The sequence below is a fragment of the Neomonachus schauinslandi genome, chromosome 15, assembly GCF_002201575.2.
Source record: "Neomonachus schauinslandi chromosome 15, ASM220157v2, whole genome shotgun sequence".
NCBI classification, from domain to species: Eukaryota; Metazoa; Chordata; class Mammalia; order Carnivora; family Phocidae; genus Neomonachus; species Neomonachus schauinslandi.
The window spans coordinates 39,153,586-39,173,155 of record NC_058417.1 but is presented as its reverse complement, the minus strand read 5'-3'; the positions used below and the strand labels follow the sequence as shown (position 1 = coordinate 39,173,155).

At 38.7% G+C, this 19,570-nt stretch overlaps 1 protein-coding gene across 1 annotated transcript; it reads left to right on the top strand.

Moving 5' to 3' along the window:
- Positions 1-7,321: 7,321 nt before the first annotated feature.
- KRT20 (keratin 20) lies at positions 7,322-15,254 on the top strand. The gene is made up of 8 exons (XM_021704465.1): positions 7,322-7,726; positions 9,922-10,004; positions 11,775-11,931; positions 12,210-12,371; positions 12,495-12,620; positions 13,583-13,803; positions 14,602-14,639; positions 15,160-15,254. Exons 1-8 carry the CDS (start codon positions 7,322-7,324, stop codon positions 15,252-15,254), a joined length of 1,287 nt encoding a protein of 428 aa, XP_021560140.1.
- Positions 15,255-19,570: the final 4,316 nt, after the last annotated feature.

Genomic DNA, 19,570 nt, shown 5'->3' with positions numbered 1-19,570 from the left:
CGCTGTGAATTGTGCAAGACTGTTGAATCTCAGATCTGTACCTCTGAGACAAATAATGCAATATATGTTAAGGAAAAAAAAAAAAGAAGAAGAAGAAGGTAGCGGGAGGGGAAGAATGAAGCGGGGGAAATCGGAGGGGTAGACGAACCATGAGAGACGATGGACTCTGAAAAACAAACAGGGTTCTAGAGGGGAGGGGGGTGGGAGGATGGGTTAGCCTGGTGGTGGGTATTGAGGAGGGCACATTCTGCATGGAGCACTGGGTGTTATGCACAAACAATGAATCATGGAACACTTCATCTAAAACTAATGATGTAATGTATGGGGATTAACATAAGAATAAAAAAAAAAAAAACTAGAAAACACCAAACAAGGAGGCCTCTGTGGAACATGAGACATCAAAAATATTAGTAGTGTTGTGAGAGCTGAATGGTGGCAACTCGTTCTTGGAAAAAAATAGGAATAAACCAGGTCTCCACTGACACCTAGGAAGCCCCCAGAAAGGTGTAAAGCCCCTGGTCTCAAGGCTAGGAACACAGCACAGGAACAAAATGCAAAACTGTAAAAAAGCTCCACTATGTGCACTGGGTATTGTTGCTAGTGAATCTTGTTGCAATGATGGTGGTTCTCTGCCTTCACTTTTCTAAATCAGGTTAAATGGTGGGGTTGTTTCCTCCTGACCCTCTGATGCCCAAGCAGGATTACCTAAGGATTTATTACCTTATCATATGCTAGCATCCCAACTCAACAATTAATATATAACCTGGACCCCAGAGCCTGAAAGCTGACTTAACTCATCCAATTCTTTATCTTCAGGGCCCCTCGGGTCTCCATGTTCTATTCTCCCATCCCACCCTTGTTCATCTTTCTTATCCACCCACATTAAAATTAAAATTAAAGTTAAAATTAAGTCACCTCGGTGGCTCAGTCAGTCAGGCAGCCGACTCTTGATTTCAGCTCAGGTCATGATTTCGGGGTCCTGGAATCGAGCCCTGCATCTGGCACCCCGCTCAGCAGGGAGTCTGCTTGAGGATTCCCTTTCCCTCTCCTTCTGCCCCTCCCCCCTCTAAAAATAAATAAAGAAATCTTTTTTTTTTTTAAGATTTATCTATTCATTTATTTGAGAGAGATCAAGAGAGCATGAGGAGAAGCAGACTCTCTGCTGAGCAGGGAGCCCAAGGCAGGGCTTGAACCGGGACTTCGGGATCATGACCTGAGTGGAAAGCAGACACTTGACTGACTGAGCCACCCTGGTGTCCCTAAATAAATAAATCTTAAAAAAATTTAAAGTTAAAATTAAAATCCATGTCAGTATTTCCTCTGTTAGATGCATTCCTTGAGAGCAGTGCCTGACTAGTTGATCATTGCTTCAAGGGCCAATTTTGCTATATGGTACTTCCATTTTGACAATGCTAAGACCCTATGTCTATGGGGTCTAGGGAGGGAAAACGATCTGAATTAGAGATTAAAAACCTGACTTCTAGTCAAATGTCATATTTATTACATTCAATAAACATAACTGGAGACTGAATACACCATTCATTTATTCAACAAAGAATAAACGATTTGATTAATTTCTTTTTCTATTTTCAAAAGCCGTTTTCATGCTTTGCCAACTGCCTAGTTCACAAAATGTTGATCTTTATAGACATTTTCCTAAAACCTGTTTACAACTCCTTCCAAAATTAGATGTTGAAAAAGCTCACTCTTTCTCAATCTGCCTCTCTTGCTCTCTTGCTCTGTCTCTATTTCTCTCTCTCTCCCTCATTTCAAGTTCTATCCTATTCCTTACAACATATTTTCAATATAAGCATCTAGAGCTTCTCTTTTAATCAACAATCTGCTTTCTACAGTTTTTATTTTAATTTTAATTTTTTATTATGTTATGTTAATCACCATACATTACATCATTAGTTTTAGATGTAGTGTTCCATGATTCATTGTTTGTGCACAACACCCAGTGCTCCATGCAGAACGTGCCCTCTTTAATACCCATCACCAGGCTAACCCATCCTCCCACCCCCCTCCCCTCTAGAACCCTCAGTTTGTTTTTCAGAGTCCATCGTCTCTCATGGTTCGTCTCCCCTCCGATTTCCCCCCCTTCATTCTTCCCCTCCTGCTATCCTCTTTTTTTTTTTTAACATATATTGTATTATTTGTTTCAGAGGTACAGATCTGTGATTCAATGGTCTTGTACAATTCACAGTGCTCACCATAGCACATACCCTCCCCAATATAGTTTTTTTTTTAACTTAAATTGTGTGCACATTAAAAAGTAATGATATACCCAACCAAGCTGAAATGTGAACACATATGCTGTTTGTGTTCCAAAAGACTAATTAATAATACATCTCCTCATCTGGTTTGATGTATCCATATTATACTGTGCCTTGTTTGAGGAATATTCTGGGGCCAGTGATCACTGCCACATCGTAGAGCATCTACTTCAGCTTTGTGTTATTAGGAGCAAATGAAGGAAGATATTGAAAGAGCAGGTCTTTAGCTCCAGGGTGGAAACTAGAACATATGGGGCATATAACTTATATTACTGGCCTCTTAAGCAGTAATTCAATCGGTGAGAGTTTTGTTTATTTATCAGGATGCTGTTTGCAGGGCAGCTTTCTTGGGTCAGGCAAATTTACTGAAAACCAATTTAGAAGGCAAACATGTTGATTAAGTTGACCAACTTTCTATATTTGCATTGTTGCTATAGGCAACAGATGCCCCAACAATTAATCTATGAACACCCCAGCTTTTTTGTTTATAAAATGAGAAACATAGGGGCACCTGGGTGGCTCAGTCGTTAAGCGTCTGCCTTCGGCTCAGGTCATGATCCCAGGGTCCTGGGACTGAGCCCCACATCGGGCTCCCTGCTCAGCGGGAAGCCTGCTTCTCCCTCTCCCGTTCCCCCTGCGTGTGTTCTGGCTCTTGCTATCTCTCTCTCTGTCAAATAAATAAATAAAATCTTAAAAAAAAAATGAGAAACATGACCTACACAATTTTCAAGATCTCTTCCAGACATGAGAACCTACAGTTCTTTGTATTTAAAAATAAGCACCATGAAATACATACACACATACATACATAAATTCATAAATACATACATAAATAAATTATCTATCTATCTGTACAGAGGTTTGACTCTGGAGTTCTGAAAAGACCAAGTGAACTAGAGTTACGGTGGTAATTTGTATATGAGGGATAATGTGAGAACCAACAGAGTGGAGAAACCTTTCCTACTACTTCATTATACACCGCCAACCCAGTTCTTTCCAGATTGGAGCATTCAACAGTCATCTTCATAAATATGGAAATACTTTACTCCTTTCCATATCATTTCACTTGTAACTATTTCATTAAATACAACAGGTTTTAAACACAGAGGCCATGATTTTTTTCTGAATTAACTTTGTATGGTATCTAGAACCACAACACCCACAAACACCCACAGTTCCTATATGCCATCCTCCTCAACCAATGAGAGCAATATACCCTAACTGAGATGTCTGGGCAAAATGACCCCCTCGGCCCGCCAAAGACTGCAGATTCTGTATGTATCACATTGGTCCATGTTGGGGGGAAAAGAGTTGAAAATCCTCTGGCTATGTAGTGCTTATAATAACTTTCCAAATTACCAGCCATACTAAATATTAATCATTAACACCCTCAGCGGAGTCTGTCTCAGAGGTCAAAATGTACCTCCTATTAGCTATAAGGAAGTGGGAATCTAATAAATATTTATTTGAGATGCTGTCATCCAACAACCTGGAATAGCAGGGGCTCTAAATTCTAAATGACTTGTATATGAACACGAGTCAACAGGATCTGTATCTAGTCCTCAGGTATAATTCAGAAAAATTAATAGCTATGAAATACCAGCCTGGTTTCCTCTGGTCACATTACAAGTTATAATAATCTACCAGAGCATAAAACTCAATGCAGCAGAGGAGCTGGGAAATTCTCCTGCCCTGAAAAAAACATGTGGAAATCTTCACAAGAATTTTTCTAAATTGGATGACTGAACCCCATAATAACAGAAGTGTTGAATCATTATGTTGTATACCTGAAACTAATATAACACTGTATGTTAATTATACTTCAATTAAAATTAATAATAGCCTTACTATATCATATTTTAGTTTAAATTTGAAATCTCAAAAATCCTACAAATACTAGCTAAAAACTACTGGAATAACATAGCTATTTTTCCAAAAAGTTAAAAAATGATATTAATGATTTTAATGAGACTTTAACTGTTTCATTTAAACATAACTGGGTCCATCCAGAAGGAATAATTATGCTAAAGAAGAAAAGAAAAATTATCATGTTTAATAACTGCACTGATATTCCTAGCTCTTAGAAAGCTAACTCTTGATTTAAATAATGCTTCTACACATCTTGATCATATGTGTTAATGTATTAAACTCTTAGCTGAAATTAACTCACTGCAAAACCTGTGTAATTTAAACAGTACAATTTTCCAATGACTTTAATCAAAAGACTTCCTTCTCCACAATGAATCATGGAACACTACATCAAAAACTAATTAAGTACTGTATGGTGACTAACATAACTTAATAATAAAAAAAAAAAGACCTCCTTCTCCCCCATTAAGCAACAACAAAAGACATTAATTTTGTGGAAACACATACATAAAAGAACACAGTTCATGTGTTTATTATAAAAGGTTCATTGAAGATTTTAGCTGTGACAACTATTTACAAAGTAATTTAAAGCTTTGTAACAAATAGCAAGGTCTGCTTATTACATGCTCAGTTACTGGTGGTGAACACTCAGTGAGTATTGGCTGATGCGAATATGAATGGATGAAAACATAAGTAAGAGCTATCCACACATATATCATAAAGAGCATGAAGTAGGTTTAACTCTCCCAATTTTTACTTTTATAATGTAACTGAAGCAAAGTCTAACACAAAGTATTATTTTAAAGTACACTGTTTATAAGAGAGAAATAATATAGTCACATTATTTTAGAAGAAAGATGTTTGTAAAAAAAAAAAAAAAGTAACCAAAAAAAACTCAAACTCAAAAGCAAAAAGCCATTGGTTTTCAGTGGAAGAACGACAACAAATTGAGGCACTAAAAAAGTAAATTCCAAATTCTTCAGAAAGAATGCGCAGAGATTTTGGATATGCCTTGTTTTAGATTTCCTCTTCTTTATTTTTTTTGTTTGCTTGCTTGCTTTAATCATATACAAACCTCAATTAAAATATCAAAATGAAAATTAATTTGAGGTGTTTTCAATAACTTCTCCAATCCTTTGAAATATGTAACCTGATTAAGGAAACGATTTAAATGTTTCAGTAAATTTTTTGGCCAAGGGGTTTGAATGAGGAAGAACAAATGAATAGATTCCATTCCATCGGTTCGACAATGTTTATCAGAGCTCCACTGGTGAGGTCACACCCAGAGCTCACCATGTGTCCAGATGTCTACACACCTGCAGAGGCTTCCAGCCCAATCATGGCGGCTGGGTGTAGTTCCAAAGCACTACACACACACACCCTGCCTATATATTGCTCCGCCGATGCCATGAGCCTGTGGACCCGTAGGGAAGATCAGGCTTCCGTGAAAACTTCCGCCAGGGAAATCCATTGGAGATTCTAGAAGGGAGCAGCTGTAGTTTCGGAATGGATGGAGCAAGCAATCTGTCTCACGGTGGGTGCCGAGCTGACCTTATAACAGGGGAGAGAGACTCCTCCATGCACCAGGTCAGGTGCAAAGCACTATGCTATTTATTTCGTTTGCAGGGAACAAGACCTAAAACCAGGTAGTGACTGAAAAATTTAAATGAATTATCTGGTCTTAAAACATTAAAATTAGGGGGGGAAAATTCAAAATCATCTATCTACCACTCACCTAAATTCACTTAATTCACTTCCCCAAACTACATCTCCAAATGTATAAATGTTTCATTCCTGTTTTAAATACCTGAGGCTTTGTGTTTGTACAAAATATTTTAATAGTTTTATAAAATATAACCTCTAAATAGGGATAAACTTAAAAACAAAAAAAAAAAGCATAAAACAGATTCTGAAGAGTGATTATCCATACTTAAAAACCACTGTTCTTATGCAAATCGAAACCACAATGAGATATTATCTCGTGTTTGAGTGGTCATCATCAAAAACACAAGAGATAACAAATATTGGTGAGGATGTGGAAAAAAGGGAACCCTTGTGCACTATTGGTGGGAATGTTAAGTGGTGCAGCCACTCTAGAAAATAATATGGAGGTTCCTCAAAAATTAAATATAGAATTACCCATGATCCAGCACTTCTAGGTATATATCCAAAGGAGATAAAATCACTATCTCAAAGGTATCTGCACTCCTATGTTCATTGTGGCATTATTCACAATAGCCAAGATATAGAAACAACCCAAGGTTCCACAAAAGGACGAAAGGATAAAGATATCTCTCTCTCTCTCTCTCTCTCTCTCTCACACACACACACACACACACAGAAATATTATTGTGGCACAAAAAAGAAGGGAACCCTGCCATTTGCAACAATATAGATAGATCCCCAGGGGCATTATGCTACATGAAATAAGCCAGACAGAGAAAGACAAATACTACATGATACCACTTACATGAGGAATCTTAAGATAAGAAAAAACATCAAACTCATAGAAACAGTGGTTGCCAGGGCCTGGGGGGGGGTAGGAGAAATAGGGAGAGATAAAAGAATACAAACTTTCAGCTTTAAGATGAATAAGGTCTGAGGATCTAATGTAAAATATGGTGACTAGAGTTGATAATGCTGTACTGTACACTAAGAATTTACTAGAAGAACAGAACTTAAATGTTCTCATCAAAAAGGAAAAGATAAACTAAAAAAGACTTTTAAAACACTGTTCTTGATCACCAGTGTAACTATTTTGTACCCACGTCTATCTTTTCAGGTACCTAAATTATTCACGGCATTTGCCAATATTCTTTATGTGTATATTAGGATGAAAAAAAAATCTGCCAAGGCAGGTGCAAGGGCTAAAAGAATACATCTTCCTGTTTCCTTTTGTTGCCTCTGTTTAAAAAAAGGAATCGCCCCTGAGAAAAGCCTCTTAGAAATGCCTCTAGTGGAAATTTCTGGAATGAAACAACAGACTGCTGTACAAAGGGGAAAAAGAAAAAAACAAAGCAAGCCACAGTGGACAGTGGTGTCAATCCAAAGGTGAGATGTCAGCAGAGGAGGTGTTTCTTTCCTACGAACTCTATAAAAGGTCAGCTCATCCACCACTGGGAGACAGACTGCTCCAGCCATCCAGAAGCTACAGGTGCTCCCTCCTAAAATCCCCAATGGAATTCACTCGCAGAAGCCTCCATAGAGGCTTGAGTTCCTCCTCACAGGGCTCTGCACTCAGCATGAGTGGCTCCATGTATAGGAACAGGGGCACACAGCACTTCACAGCTGCACCCAGCGTCTATGGGGGAGCTGGAGGTCAGAGCATCCGCATCTCGAACTCCAGACACGTGATGAACTATGGGAGTGATCTCACCAAAGGAGACCTGTTTGCTGGTGATGGGAAGATGACCATGCAGAACCTAAATGAACGCCTAGCAAGCTACCTAGAAAAAGTGCATTCCCTGGAACAGTCCAATTCCAAACTTGAATGGCAGATCAAGCAGTGGTATGAAACAAACACGCCCAGCACCAGGGACTACAGTGCATATTACCAACAAATAGAAGAGCTGCAAAATCAGGTAAGGGATGACACCTGTGTTTTCTACTCCACTGTTGAGCTGCAGGATATATACCAAGAGGGCATATATGTTAGGTGGGTCCAAACGGATGTTATAAAGCAATTAGGCTGAAATGCTACATCTATAAAATGGTACATTCTACCATCTATCCTTAGTGCTGGAGTAGCTGACTACATAATTAGATGACTGTAAATATTTTTTTCACTTTTAAAAATCTAATTACATGGAAAATCTGAAAATATAATCTGTATTTTTGTCAGTTTACCAGGACAAGTCTAACTGGATAGTAAATATTTTTTTCTCTGAAAAGAGCTAAAATTTTTATGTGATTATAAATCTCAGGTTTTTTTCACCTGGTTCTCATTAACTTTTGAATTCCCAGTCAACTTAGAGATGTTCCTCCTTTAATTTATGTAAACATTGTAATATAAGTATTAAGATACTATATCATAAATTTCAATGACAAAGTGAGTCAGCATGGAAATAAGGGGAAGAGATGTAAGTATTAATGGCATCCAGATTTTTTTAAAGATTTATTTATTTGAGGGGCACTTAGGTGGCTCAGTCGGTTAAGCGTCTGCCTTCGGCTCAGGTCATGATCCCGGAGTCCTGGGATCAATCCCTACATGGGGCTCTCTGCTCAACAGGGAGTCTGCTTCTTCCTCTCCCTCTGCCTGCCGCTCTGCCTACTTGTGAGAAAGAAAGAGAGAGAGAGCAGGAGGAGGGGCAAAGGAAGAGAGAGAATATCAAGAAGACTCTCTGCTGAGCTTGAATCCCTATGCAGGGTTCAATCCCAGGGCCCTGAGATCATGACCTGAGCCAAAATTAAAGAGTCAGCTGCTTAACCAACTGAGCCACCCACATGCCTGAACGACATCCAGATTTTTAAATGCCCTGTTTAATGATATCATCATCATCACAAGCAGTTCACAAACCACTTCTACAGTAGCAAAATGTTCTATTGCCCCCCATTCAAAATTGTTGCAATCATATCACAATCCACTCCCACGGAAGGTGGAGTTCTATTTTATCAATTGTGTGCAATAAAGGAAGTGGACTTTGCTCCTAATTGAAAAGTTCAGATATGACAGGAGCACTTGCTCTGCTTTCAAATTCTTATCTCATCAAGGAAAGTATCCCTTTCCAGCAAGTCTCTTTTCCTTGCGTTTTTATTAGACATCAGTGCAATTTGAACCAGATTCCACTGGAAGTTACTTTGGGGCTTTCAGGAACTATGGGGAGGTGAGGCAAAGGTGTCTAAACTGTCTTTCTGCCAAAAGGTCATTCTTCTCAGGCTCCCACTAAAAACATTCAAAATCAGCAAACCATTCTTCCCTACCTGTCTCATGATTCATGTTTCTGAGTCTACTTTGGATCAGCCCAAACACATAGACACAGCCATCTATTCCATTTAGCAGGGCAGACTCAGTATATGAAGGCAGCTCTCTCTGGGACTGGATCTGCTGAAAGAGACATGTCATTGTAACATCTTCTACAAGCAGAGAAGATCCACATACATCATAGAGAACTCACCCTTAGGTAACCCTGTTTTTAAGATCGAGAGCTTATCCATCCTGACAGCTCCAGTGCCTAGCACAACTCTCACATAGCAGTTGTCCATTCATTCAGCCAATATTTAGTACATACCAAGTGCTGGGCCCCACGCTGGGCATTGGGGAATATGATGGTGAACATAATGTGATTTAGGGGGGAAATAGGCACAAAGGCAACATACCTCCCAGAGGGATAAATTCTAGCAAGGAGGGCTGTGTAGAGCACTGAAAACACAGGCAGTTCATCCAGTTCTGCCTTGAGGAATTCATTGAGGCTTCCTTGAAGCAGATATCTAAGGCAAAATGTGGAAGAGAAATAGTTCACCAAGTGAGAAGGGCTAACAAGAATATTCTAAGCAGGAACATCAAAGGGAAGGCACTCAGTGGGGTTTGACGGCTCAAGTTGAATGAAATTTTCCTTTTGTAAAACCGTAAGAAAGCTCACCAAACGCTGGAGACCAGAGGTACATTTTATGACTCAATTATGTTAAATGGCCGTATCATCACTCTTCCTATTTTCATGTGGAAATTCTTGAAATAAACATCATCTTTGATAGAATAATGTTTGTATCTGAGGATACACTCAATCATTTGAAACTCCTGTCCAGTTGAAAATGTCATTCTTTCTCATATATTTTCCAGATTAAAAATGCACAACTGGAAAATACACATTGTGTCCTGCAAATTGATAATACCAAACTGGCTGCTAAGGACTTCAAGCTGAAGTAGGTTCTAACACCATGGTAAACCTTCCTGAAAAGGGATTCCCTGTAGTAGTCCTTCATGACACTCAGCTTTCCACATTCTTGTTGGTAAAGGAGCTACCTTAAGTAATTTCAGAATCTGGGAGTTTGAAGGGTGTTAGGAGCTATCTGGTCTAGCCCAGCACTCAGGGCTACACTTCCCTCTCCCACATTCCTAAGATTTTGTCACCCAGCGTGTAACTGAACACCTCCAGTAACTACTACTGTTTTCACTGGTTAGCTCTGGCTGCTAGACCACTCTGTTTTAGTAACCTCACATCTACCTTTTCGCCCACTGAACTAATTCTGCCCTTTGGAGTAATACCAAAGTAATATACAACTGCCCGTCTGCAATAGTGCCCTTCTGTTATCTAAAGTAAGCCATGTGTCTACGTGTGGTGATTCTCCAAGTGAGTCATCCATGCTCCTTCAAGTGCCTGCCAAGTGTATGGCCCAAGTTCCAGGGGGCGACCTTTGATGCTTCTGAGTTTGCTGGTGTTTTATGATAGAGTCTGACAAACCAAAGAACTAAGACTATGATTAAACCAGCTCAGATTGTGTTCACTCTCTTGTAACCATATCACACCACATATGATCACAGCTGTTCCTCATAAATGGCCCCTACACTAGGGCTTTCTCATTCTGAATGTGTACAATGCGTTGGTACTAAAAAGTCTTTTGTGGTTTAGAAGGGTAGGAAAGCAGATCTGAAGATTAAAGCAGTAAACATTCATTAATTCCAATTTTACTAAGTCAGCACCTGAATATTCCATTGCATTATCATTTTTTAAAGTTTTGCTACTTTAATAAAAATGAGAATATGTAAGATTGTAGGGGAGAATCATGAATTCTTTACAATAATTCACTTTTGATGCATCTGCTTACAAAGTAATAAAAATAAATTGATCATGTGTATTCATTAAGTAAATATAACTAACCATTATTTAGTATCTATAATGAGAATCCTTTGCTGACACATTAATTAAAGCAAAATATTTTTTATTTCTTTTAAAATATATTCTAGAATTTAGAAACATTTAAGAGTTATTTCAGATTGCTTTTTTACCAATCACTCCAAATTACAAAGATTATATTATGGAGCAAATTATCTGACTCCTAGGTTCTCATGAACATTTTTGGAATGTATAAAGAGGGACACATCATTAGTTTTTGATGTAGTGTTCAGTGATTCATTAATTATGTATAACACCCAGTGCTCATCACAACAGGTGCCCTCCTTAATACCCATCACCCTGTTACCGCCTCCCCTCTGAAACCCTCAGTTTATTTCCTGGGGTCCATAGTCTCTCATGGTTCATCTCCCTCTCTCATTTCTCTCCCTTCAGATTTCCCTCCCTTCCCCTATGGTCCTCCATGCTATTGCTTAAGCTCCACATATGAGTGAAACCATATGATAATTGTCTTTCTCTGCTTGACTTACTTGAATTAGCATAACCCCCCCAGTGCCATCCATGTTGATGCAAATGATAGGTATTCATCCTTTCTGACGGACACTACATCAAAAACTAATGATGTACTATACAGTGGCTAACTGAACTGATATAAATAAATAAATAAATAAATAAATAAATAAATAAATATCTGGTAGAATTTAAAAAAAATAAAGAGGGACACAGTGTATTGAAATAGATCCTCATATACCACATAAAAACATCTCATTATATTAAGATTCTGTCTTCTATAATGGCTTCAAAAGGACTCAATTATCTCTGCATACCAATTAATTCACAGGTATGAGACTGAAAGGGAGCTACACCTAACAGTGGAGAGTGATATCCAAGGCCTGAATAAGGTCTTGGGTGATCTATCCATGACTAGAACAGACTTGGAGATTCAACTTAAAGAACTGAGTAAAGACCTGGATATCCTCAAAAAAGAACATCAGGAGGTGAGGAAATATTCAGAAGTGGTGTTGGAAATGACAGAATGACTCTAATAATGATAATGGTAGGGGGGGAGGCTGGTAAAGAAAATGACAATAATAATGGTGTGAGCGGTCAGGGTTCCATGACAGAGCAGTACCTAGACTAGAATAAGCCCTACCTAAGTTACTGTCTTTCTTTTTTACTCATCCCCAATGAAAGAAGCCATAAGACTTATGTCTTTTCTACTTAGCCTCACGTGAGAATGTGCTTCAGACTATAATCAGGATTTTCACTTTTGTAGGAAGTGGACAGCCTATGCAGACACCTGGGCAATACTGTCACTGTAGAATTGGATGCTGCTCCAGGCCTGAACCTTGGCACCACCATGAATGAAATGAGGCAGAAGTATGAAGTGATAGCCCAGGAGAACCTTCAGAAGGCCAAAGAACAGTTTGAGAAACAGGTAATAACATAATTCTGACGGGTAAGCAAATGTGTAGAAGCTGTCCTTCAAAAAAAGATAACTCATTTTCTTTCCTTTCTCTTTCTCCTTACTCATTTATTTTTTTCATTTTTGGAACTTTAGACTCAAACTCTGCAGCAACAAGTCACAGTGAGCAATGAAGAGTTAAAAGAAACTGAGGCTCAAGTAAAGGAGCTGAGACGCATCTACCAGAACCTGGAGATAGAACTCCAGACCCTCCTCAGTCTGGTAAAACACGTCTAACTTCCTATTCTCAACGCAGTGTGTGTTTACTAAGTGCCTGTGTGAGGAATTCTGGAGATACAGAAACCTCTAGGAAATAACCCCTCTCCCTGCAGAGCTGGCAGGGAGACAGGCCAAGCCACTGACTATAATTGAAACACAGAAAGAAATCCAGGACAAGAGCAATGTGCTGCAAGGATGCAGAGGAACAAGTAGATCTGGAAGACTTCACACGGAAAGTGGCATTTCAACTAGATCGGAAAACTTGAGATGAATTTGTAGTTGGAGAATAGGGGTAAACAAATCAGTTTGCAGGCTAAACAAATCAGTCAGCTCCTGATAAAATTATGCTGTGTTAACAACCCCCAAATTGCAGTGGCTTACAACAACACTACATCCATCATCCATCCATCGCCTGCAGCTCTGCTCCATGACATTCAATTCCAGGGGTAAGACTGAGGGAGGAGACCCCGGCCAGGGCATGCCAGTGTTATAGCAGAAACAAAAGAGCAATAGCCAGACCATCTGATAGCTCCTAAAGCTTCTCCTCAGAAAAGGCACTTGTCAGTTTTACCTACCTTTCATTAGCCGAGGAAGTCACATGACCAAATCTGGTATCAGTGGGATGAGGAAATCTAATCCTCCCCTTGGAGGGGCACCACAAATCACAGGGAGAGGAGGTAAATACGGAGAACTAGAATACAATATACCACAGTAAGAGAACAGTGAGTGTGAAGCTAAAAACAAACAAAAGACCCTTAGAGGTCATAGCAGCTGGCTGGGGCTCAGGAGCTGGTGGTCCTAGCAGCTGGCTGAGGTCGCCTAGATGGAAAGAGTGGGAGATAAAGCTAGAAATATGAATTATGCCCACAGTGACTAGCTGTGGGAATTCTCCTCAAAAGAAATTAAAATTGAACCACCTCTTAAGTCTTCCACTAAGAAACATCCACTTTTTCTTGTGCTTATAGAAAGAAACTTTGGAGCGTACACTAGAGGACACCAAAGATCGTTACAGTGGCAAATTGGTCACCATCCAGGCAGTACTGGACAACCTAGAAGGCCAACTGAAACAGATTAGGACCGATACAGAACGCCAGAGCAACGAATACAATATCCTCCTTGACATAAAAACCCGGCTTGAGCAGGAAATTGCTACTTACCGCCGCCTTCTGGAAGGAGATGCCGTCGAGTAAGGCTCTTAGAATCAAGGAATATGTGCCAGTGCCTACATGCTGTGCATTAAACCCTGTCACTCATTCCCCAGCACCAATGCAATCCCTAGCACAAAAGCAATTACACACACCAACCACCAACAACAAAACAAAAATATACCAAAAGTATGCCCATCCCCAAAATACCAGGTACAGCCTTTGTACTTGAGGTCATGTGTAGGGCTGACCTAGAAGATGGTTATACAGTAAACAATACAGATTATGCTTTTGCTAATTTTTATGATTAATACATAATTGGAAGTACAATGACTTTTAGAAATTCTCCTTGAGAGGTCATGAAATGAACAGGCCACAGAGGTCTGTGGGAACCAGTTTGAGAATCATCACTGTTGCCACAGAAACTGTCTTCAACTACCACACCCAAGAAACTCAATAAGAGAACACAAGATTTAAACTTCCACTGTAATTTTGTTATTTTAATTACAAAAGCTTCTAGTATAGTGTAAATAGGTCAGTTTTAAAGATACAGATAGATAGATAGATGATGATGATAGATAGATAGATAGACGATAGATGATAGATAGATAAATAGATAGATATAAAATAATATGTCAAGTTGAAAAGTAAGAAACTCAAGTTCAAAGTAACAAGCATGGTAAAAGCAGAAAAAATACAAACACAGCATTAAGACACACATCACACAGACTTTGTTTTGAAACAGAAAATGCAGGACAGCCCTTCATTTTCAACATGGCAATAACACTTTTTCCTGTTTCTTTTTCTTTTCTTAAAAAAAAACAAAAACAAAAAAACAGAACTCCAGAACTTGCGATAAGCACCCTGAACGAGAGAGGTAAGTGTTCTAATCTCACGTGTTTCCTGTGAGACTGACTCCTCACTCGGTAACTTACCACTTATTAAATGCCACTGGTGAAAAGTAAATAGAGATCAGTTCTCAAGGGAGCAGATACTACCCTAGGGATTCTGAAAATCAGGCACATTACATAAACCCCCAACATGGAAAGTTTGTCACACTCCCACAACAGGGTGATTTTCTTGGCCCAAGCTATTGCTGTCCTGAGACATCCTGGGATCCTGAAAAGAAAAAAATAAGATGAAAAAGTGCATTTGGCTTAATTCAATATTGTATATTTCTCTTTGGGGGTGGGCATAGAAAATTTGTGAATTTGGGGACAGTGGCATATTTTCTGCATTTGTTTATAATTTGGACAAGATTATTTAAGAAAAAGAATGGGTTTCTTTTTCTTTTAGGAAAAAAATATGTATAAAATAATAATGATTTAGAGTTGAATGTTATAGACCCACAGAGTCATGTTCCTGAGTTAACATTTCATACTTAAATCTAAACTCAGATATAAAGAGAAAAAGGAAGATTACAACAGTCGTGGAAGAAGTGGACGGCAAGGTTGTGTCATGTAAAACCGAAGAGGTGGAAGAAGATTTGTAAACAGCTACCTGGAGATGCTGCTGAGGGTGTGAAAGAAATGTAGCTATAATTTTTGCTCCCTATAAGAAAGCAGCCATCAGACAGCACCATTAGTGCTTTGTGGTAATCAGAAGGGGGCAAAAGCCCATTTATCAGTCTCTGTAATTGAATATAAATTGTTTTACTCAGAGGAGCTGCAAATCACCTACAAAAATGAAATCCAATGAGCACTAAGACATTTAAAATATCATTACCACCATCTTTTTATGATGAAACACATTAATTATAAGCTAGAGACCACCTAATATCAATTCGTTAATGTTCCTGAAAATTACAGCACTTTTGATTTACACTAAACCTCACGGAGCAGAAGAATCCCTGAAAATTGCAAATAAACTGCTCTCTCTAATTTTTCCTGTTTCTGAATTGCAAAATCTCCTTTTAGGGGCCCTTGGATTCTTAAATGAGCCAATTTCTTGGTTAATTTCATTGGATTTTTGATATTTGTACAATCCTGCTAGAAGTTATATCTGCATTTTTTCCATTGTCTTTTATTTTATTTTATTTTATTTTAAGATTTTATTTATTTATTTGACACAGAGAGAGCGAGCACAAGTAGGCAGAACAGCAGGCAGAGGGAGAGGGAGAAGCAGACTCCCCGCTGAGCAGGGAGCCCGATGCAGGGCTTGATCCCAGGACCCTGGGATCATGACCTGAGCCGAACGCAGACATTTAACCAACTGAGCCACCGAGGTGCCCCTCCATTGTCTTTTAAAACTCAACTCAGCTATTCGAATAATTTGAGAGTCAGGCTCCAATCACAAATGCTGAGCAGAATAAGAATGAAGCACATTATGCTTGAAGTGGGAGTAGATGAAATGCAAAATTAGTGAAACCCTTCTCAAGGCAGAATGCCTCTCCTTATGACAATAAACTGCATAAATCATCAGGTATTCTCTTTCTTTATGGGGTAAACGTGTAAATGTTTCTCACCTTTTTTTTTAATAACAGCTTTAATGAGATATAATTCACACACCGTAAAATTCATCCTTGTGAAGTGCAAAATTCAGTGGTCTTCAACATATTCACAGGATTGGGCAACCATCACACTGTCTAGTTTTAGAATGTTTTCATCACTGAGAAAAGAAACCCAGCAGGAGTCATCCCCCCATTTCCCTTCCCCCACGCCCAGCCCTGGCCACCACTAATCCACTTCCTCTCTCTATGAATTTGCCTACTCCAGACATTTCCTACAAATGGAATCATACAATATGTTCTTTTGTGCAGAAATGTTCATAGCAGCATTATTCATAATAGCCCCAAAGTGGAAACAACTCAAACGTCCATCAACTGATCAAAGGATAAACAAAATGGGGTATGTCCATACAATAGAATATTATCTGGCAATAGAAAGAACAAGGTACTGATACATAATGCAACAGGGATGAACCTTACTTATGAAAACACTATGCTTACTGAGGGAAATCAGACACAAAAAGACACAGACTACAGACTGTATTCTCACCCATTTTGCATTTCCTGCCTGTGCAGTAATTGCCTTGCAAATGTTTACAAGAAAAAATCATTTTGCCCTCTCTCATTGTATTCTAGTAAATTAATAGCTTGGATTTAAATTTTTTTTTAACGATTTTATTTATTTATTTGACAGAGAGAGAGACAGCGAGAGCAGGAACACAAGCAGGGGGAGTGGGAGAGGGAGAAGCAGGCTTCCCGCCGAGCAGGGAGCCCGATGTGGGACTCCATCCCGGGACCCTGGGATCATGACCTGAGCCGAAGGCAGACGCTTAACGACTGAGCCACCCAGGCGCCCGGATTTAAATTTTGATATGTAAGTTTGTAAGTAAATAGGATTTTGAGTGTGATTATATTGAAAATAATAATGTGATTTGCTTAAGGATAATAATATCCACCATCTACTGAGCACTTACTATGAGCTAAGCAGTGTGCCAGGCATTTTATATGCATTTCTCATTTAATCCTCACAATAACCCCATGAAGTAGAAGTTATTAGGTTGAATCATATGAATTTGCCAATATGTAATCATTTTTTACCTTTAAAAAAATAGCAATTTCATCTGGTTTGACCTTATTCTATTCTCCCCATTTTACGAATGAGGATTATATATGAAGACATGAAATAGGTACTCTCCCAAAGTCACAGTTACCAAGTAATGGAGCAGGACTGAAACTTAGGACTGTTTGTCTGAAGTCATGACACTCTTTTAAGCAATTAATTACATGACAAGCAATTGCAGAGTCACACCTGAAATGAGCATTTGCCTGTTCTTAGTTGTTTTGCTCTTTTCTGCCATTTTCACTAGCCAGACACTTACAACAGCCAAATGTCACAAATGTGGTCCAGCCAGCATTCCACATGATTGGATTTACCACAACTTTTGTCAGAAAAAAATATTATCTTCACCTATTCTCATTCCTTTGCTTTTCAAAGTAAAGAGGTTCACTCTCATTTTTTTCTTAATTTCCTTCCAAGTCACTCAAGTTAGTAAACTGCTTTTAAAGATGTTAAGAACTTTTAGAAGTAAATTCTTTTTCTCCTACTAAAATACATTCCAGAACAGTCTGTAACTTCAACATGCAAATGCCAGAGACTGAGCCTGATTAGTAAAAACCCCGCAGGAGGTGGGTTTGAAATTCACTAGGCATGGCCATCGTTAATATGACAATTATTGTCTTTTGCCATAGACAATAATGACACTTTGTTCAAAAGTAGGTTATTTTTAACTGAATTTCCTATCATAAAAAAAATGAAAACTAATCCTTGCCTTTTGGTCAATCTCTAGTTTCTTCCAAGTAATCATTCAAAGAAAGTAGGAGAAAACATATATACATGTGGAACCAGATGGTTCTACCACCAGTTCTACCAGTAGTGACTGTGTGAAAGTAAAGTAAAGTAAAGTAAAATCTCCATATTTATATTTCTTATACGAGCTAGGAAACAGAACAGCATGATCCTATTTCTGGCAGGCATACAGATCCAGAGAAGATTCATAGTCCTTAAATATAGGTCTCTTTATCACACATTGAATCATTATCAATAAATTTCATGACCTTATACAAAATCATCAGTGTCCAAGTGGACCCAACAAACTCAGAGAGAAACCCTAGAGGTGATGCTAGGTTGGAGAGAACTACTTTTCCTGGCCTTGGGGAATTACATCTACACAGAGCTTTATAACATCTAAAAAGAATGCCATGGAATGATATAAAATCAAAACTTGACCAGTGGACACCCTCTGCTCTCACCCTCACTAACTTGGGGGCAGTCTCAAATAACAATTCCAACTTAAAGCATTGGCTAGTGATTTCTATTTTTTTTAATTTCCCTTCAAACATTTGTTTTCTCTCCCCTAGACTCACTTCTAAGACTTGCCTTCCCAGGAAAGGGAAGATTCCAAGATTCCTTCTCCTCTCTCTCACCATAGGCAACCCTCCCTGCCTTTGAGAACACTGAGCTCTGGAGTCCAGAACTCATCCTCAAGCATGACCACCAGGGTCTTTTTTCATCCTCATTTCAAAATCACAACATACATGTCAGTAGCCCAATATTCTTTTACTCACTCACAGGATCTTCAAATGTTATTCAAAGCAAAAGTGAAAAGTGTTAGGGACCCAGTGATCAGTGAATTGCGGAAGTGCAAGGTCTGTCTTTAATGGAAAGAACCCAGGTGGAAAACCCTGCAATCAAAGAGCAGGAAACTAACCAATGTGACATGAGAAGATGGGCATAAGTTTTACTTAATAAATCAAAAGATTTATAAATACCACGTAAATAACTGTCTCTATCTTGAGTATTCCCTAAACTCTACAGAAAAGGAAGTCATACTCTCTTGAGCAGTTCCCCCTTTCTCATCATTTTCCTCTGTGTCTCAACTTATATAATCACTTTGCCACCAAAGCCCAAGATTGTTTCTGTTTTCTATATTCCCACCCTCCTATATTTTCATAGCTGTCAGAGAAAATTATTTTTACTTCTAAAACCTCTAAAGTACACGCTTTATTATTTAACTTAGCCCTCCCTCCCAAAAAACAGCCACTGAAGAAGAAAGAACTCTCTTTTCAACTTCTGAAGTTCCTCCCCATTCATAATTGGATTCAGAATAAATCTTGGTCAAAGCTTACCAGCAAATTAGAGCAAAGTCACTCTCAGATGAAATGAATTTTAAGTGACATATTCAAACATATTAAGGATTAAGTTCTTTCAAGTGAAATAAGTCCAGAAGTGCAAGGATGAAGCTTAGCCAAACACCAGGCTAAGACTCAGGATAAAAAATTAATTAGACATAGTCCCTAGCTGA

Excerpts from the sequence above, each read along its gene's own strand:
- KRT20 (XM_021704465.1), top strand. The coding sequence starts at position 7,322 with ATGGAATTCACTCGCAGAAGCCTCCATAGAGGCTTGAGTTCCTCCTCA. Across the intron at positions 13,804-14,601 it reads CTGGAAGGAGATGCCGTCGA|AACTCCAGAACTTGCGATAA; the intron begins GTAAGGCTCTTA and ends ACAAAAAAACAG. Across the intron at positions 14,640-15,159 it reads AAGCACCCTGAACGAGAGAG|ATATAAAGAGAAAAAGGAAG; the intron begins GTAAGTGTTCTA and ends ATCTAAACTCAG.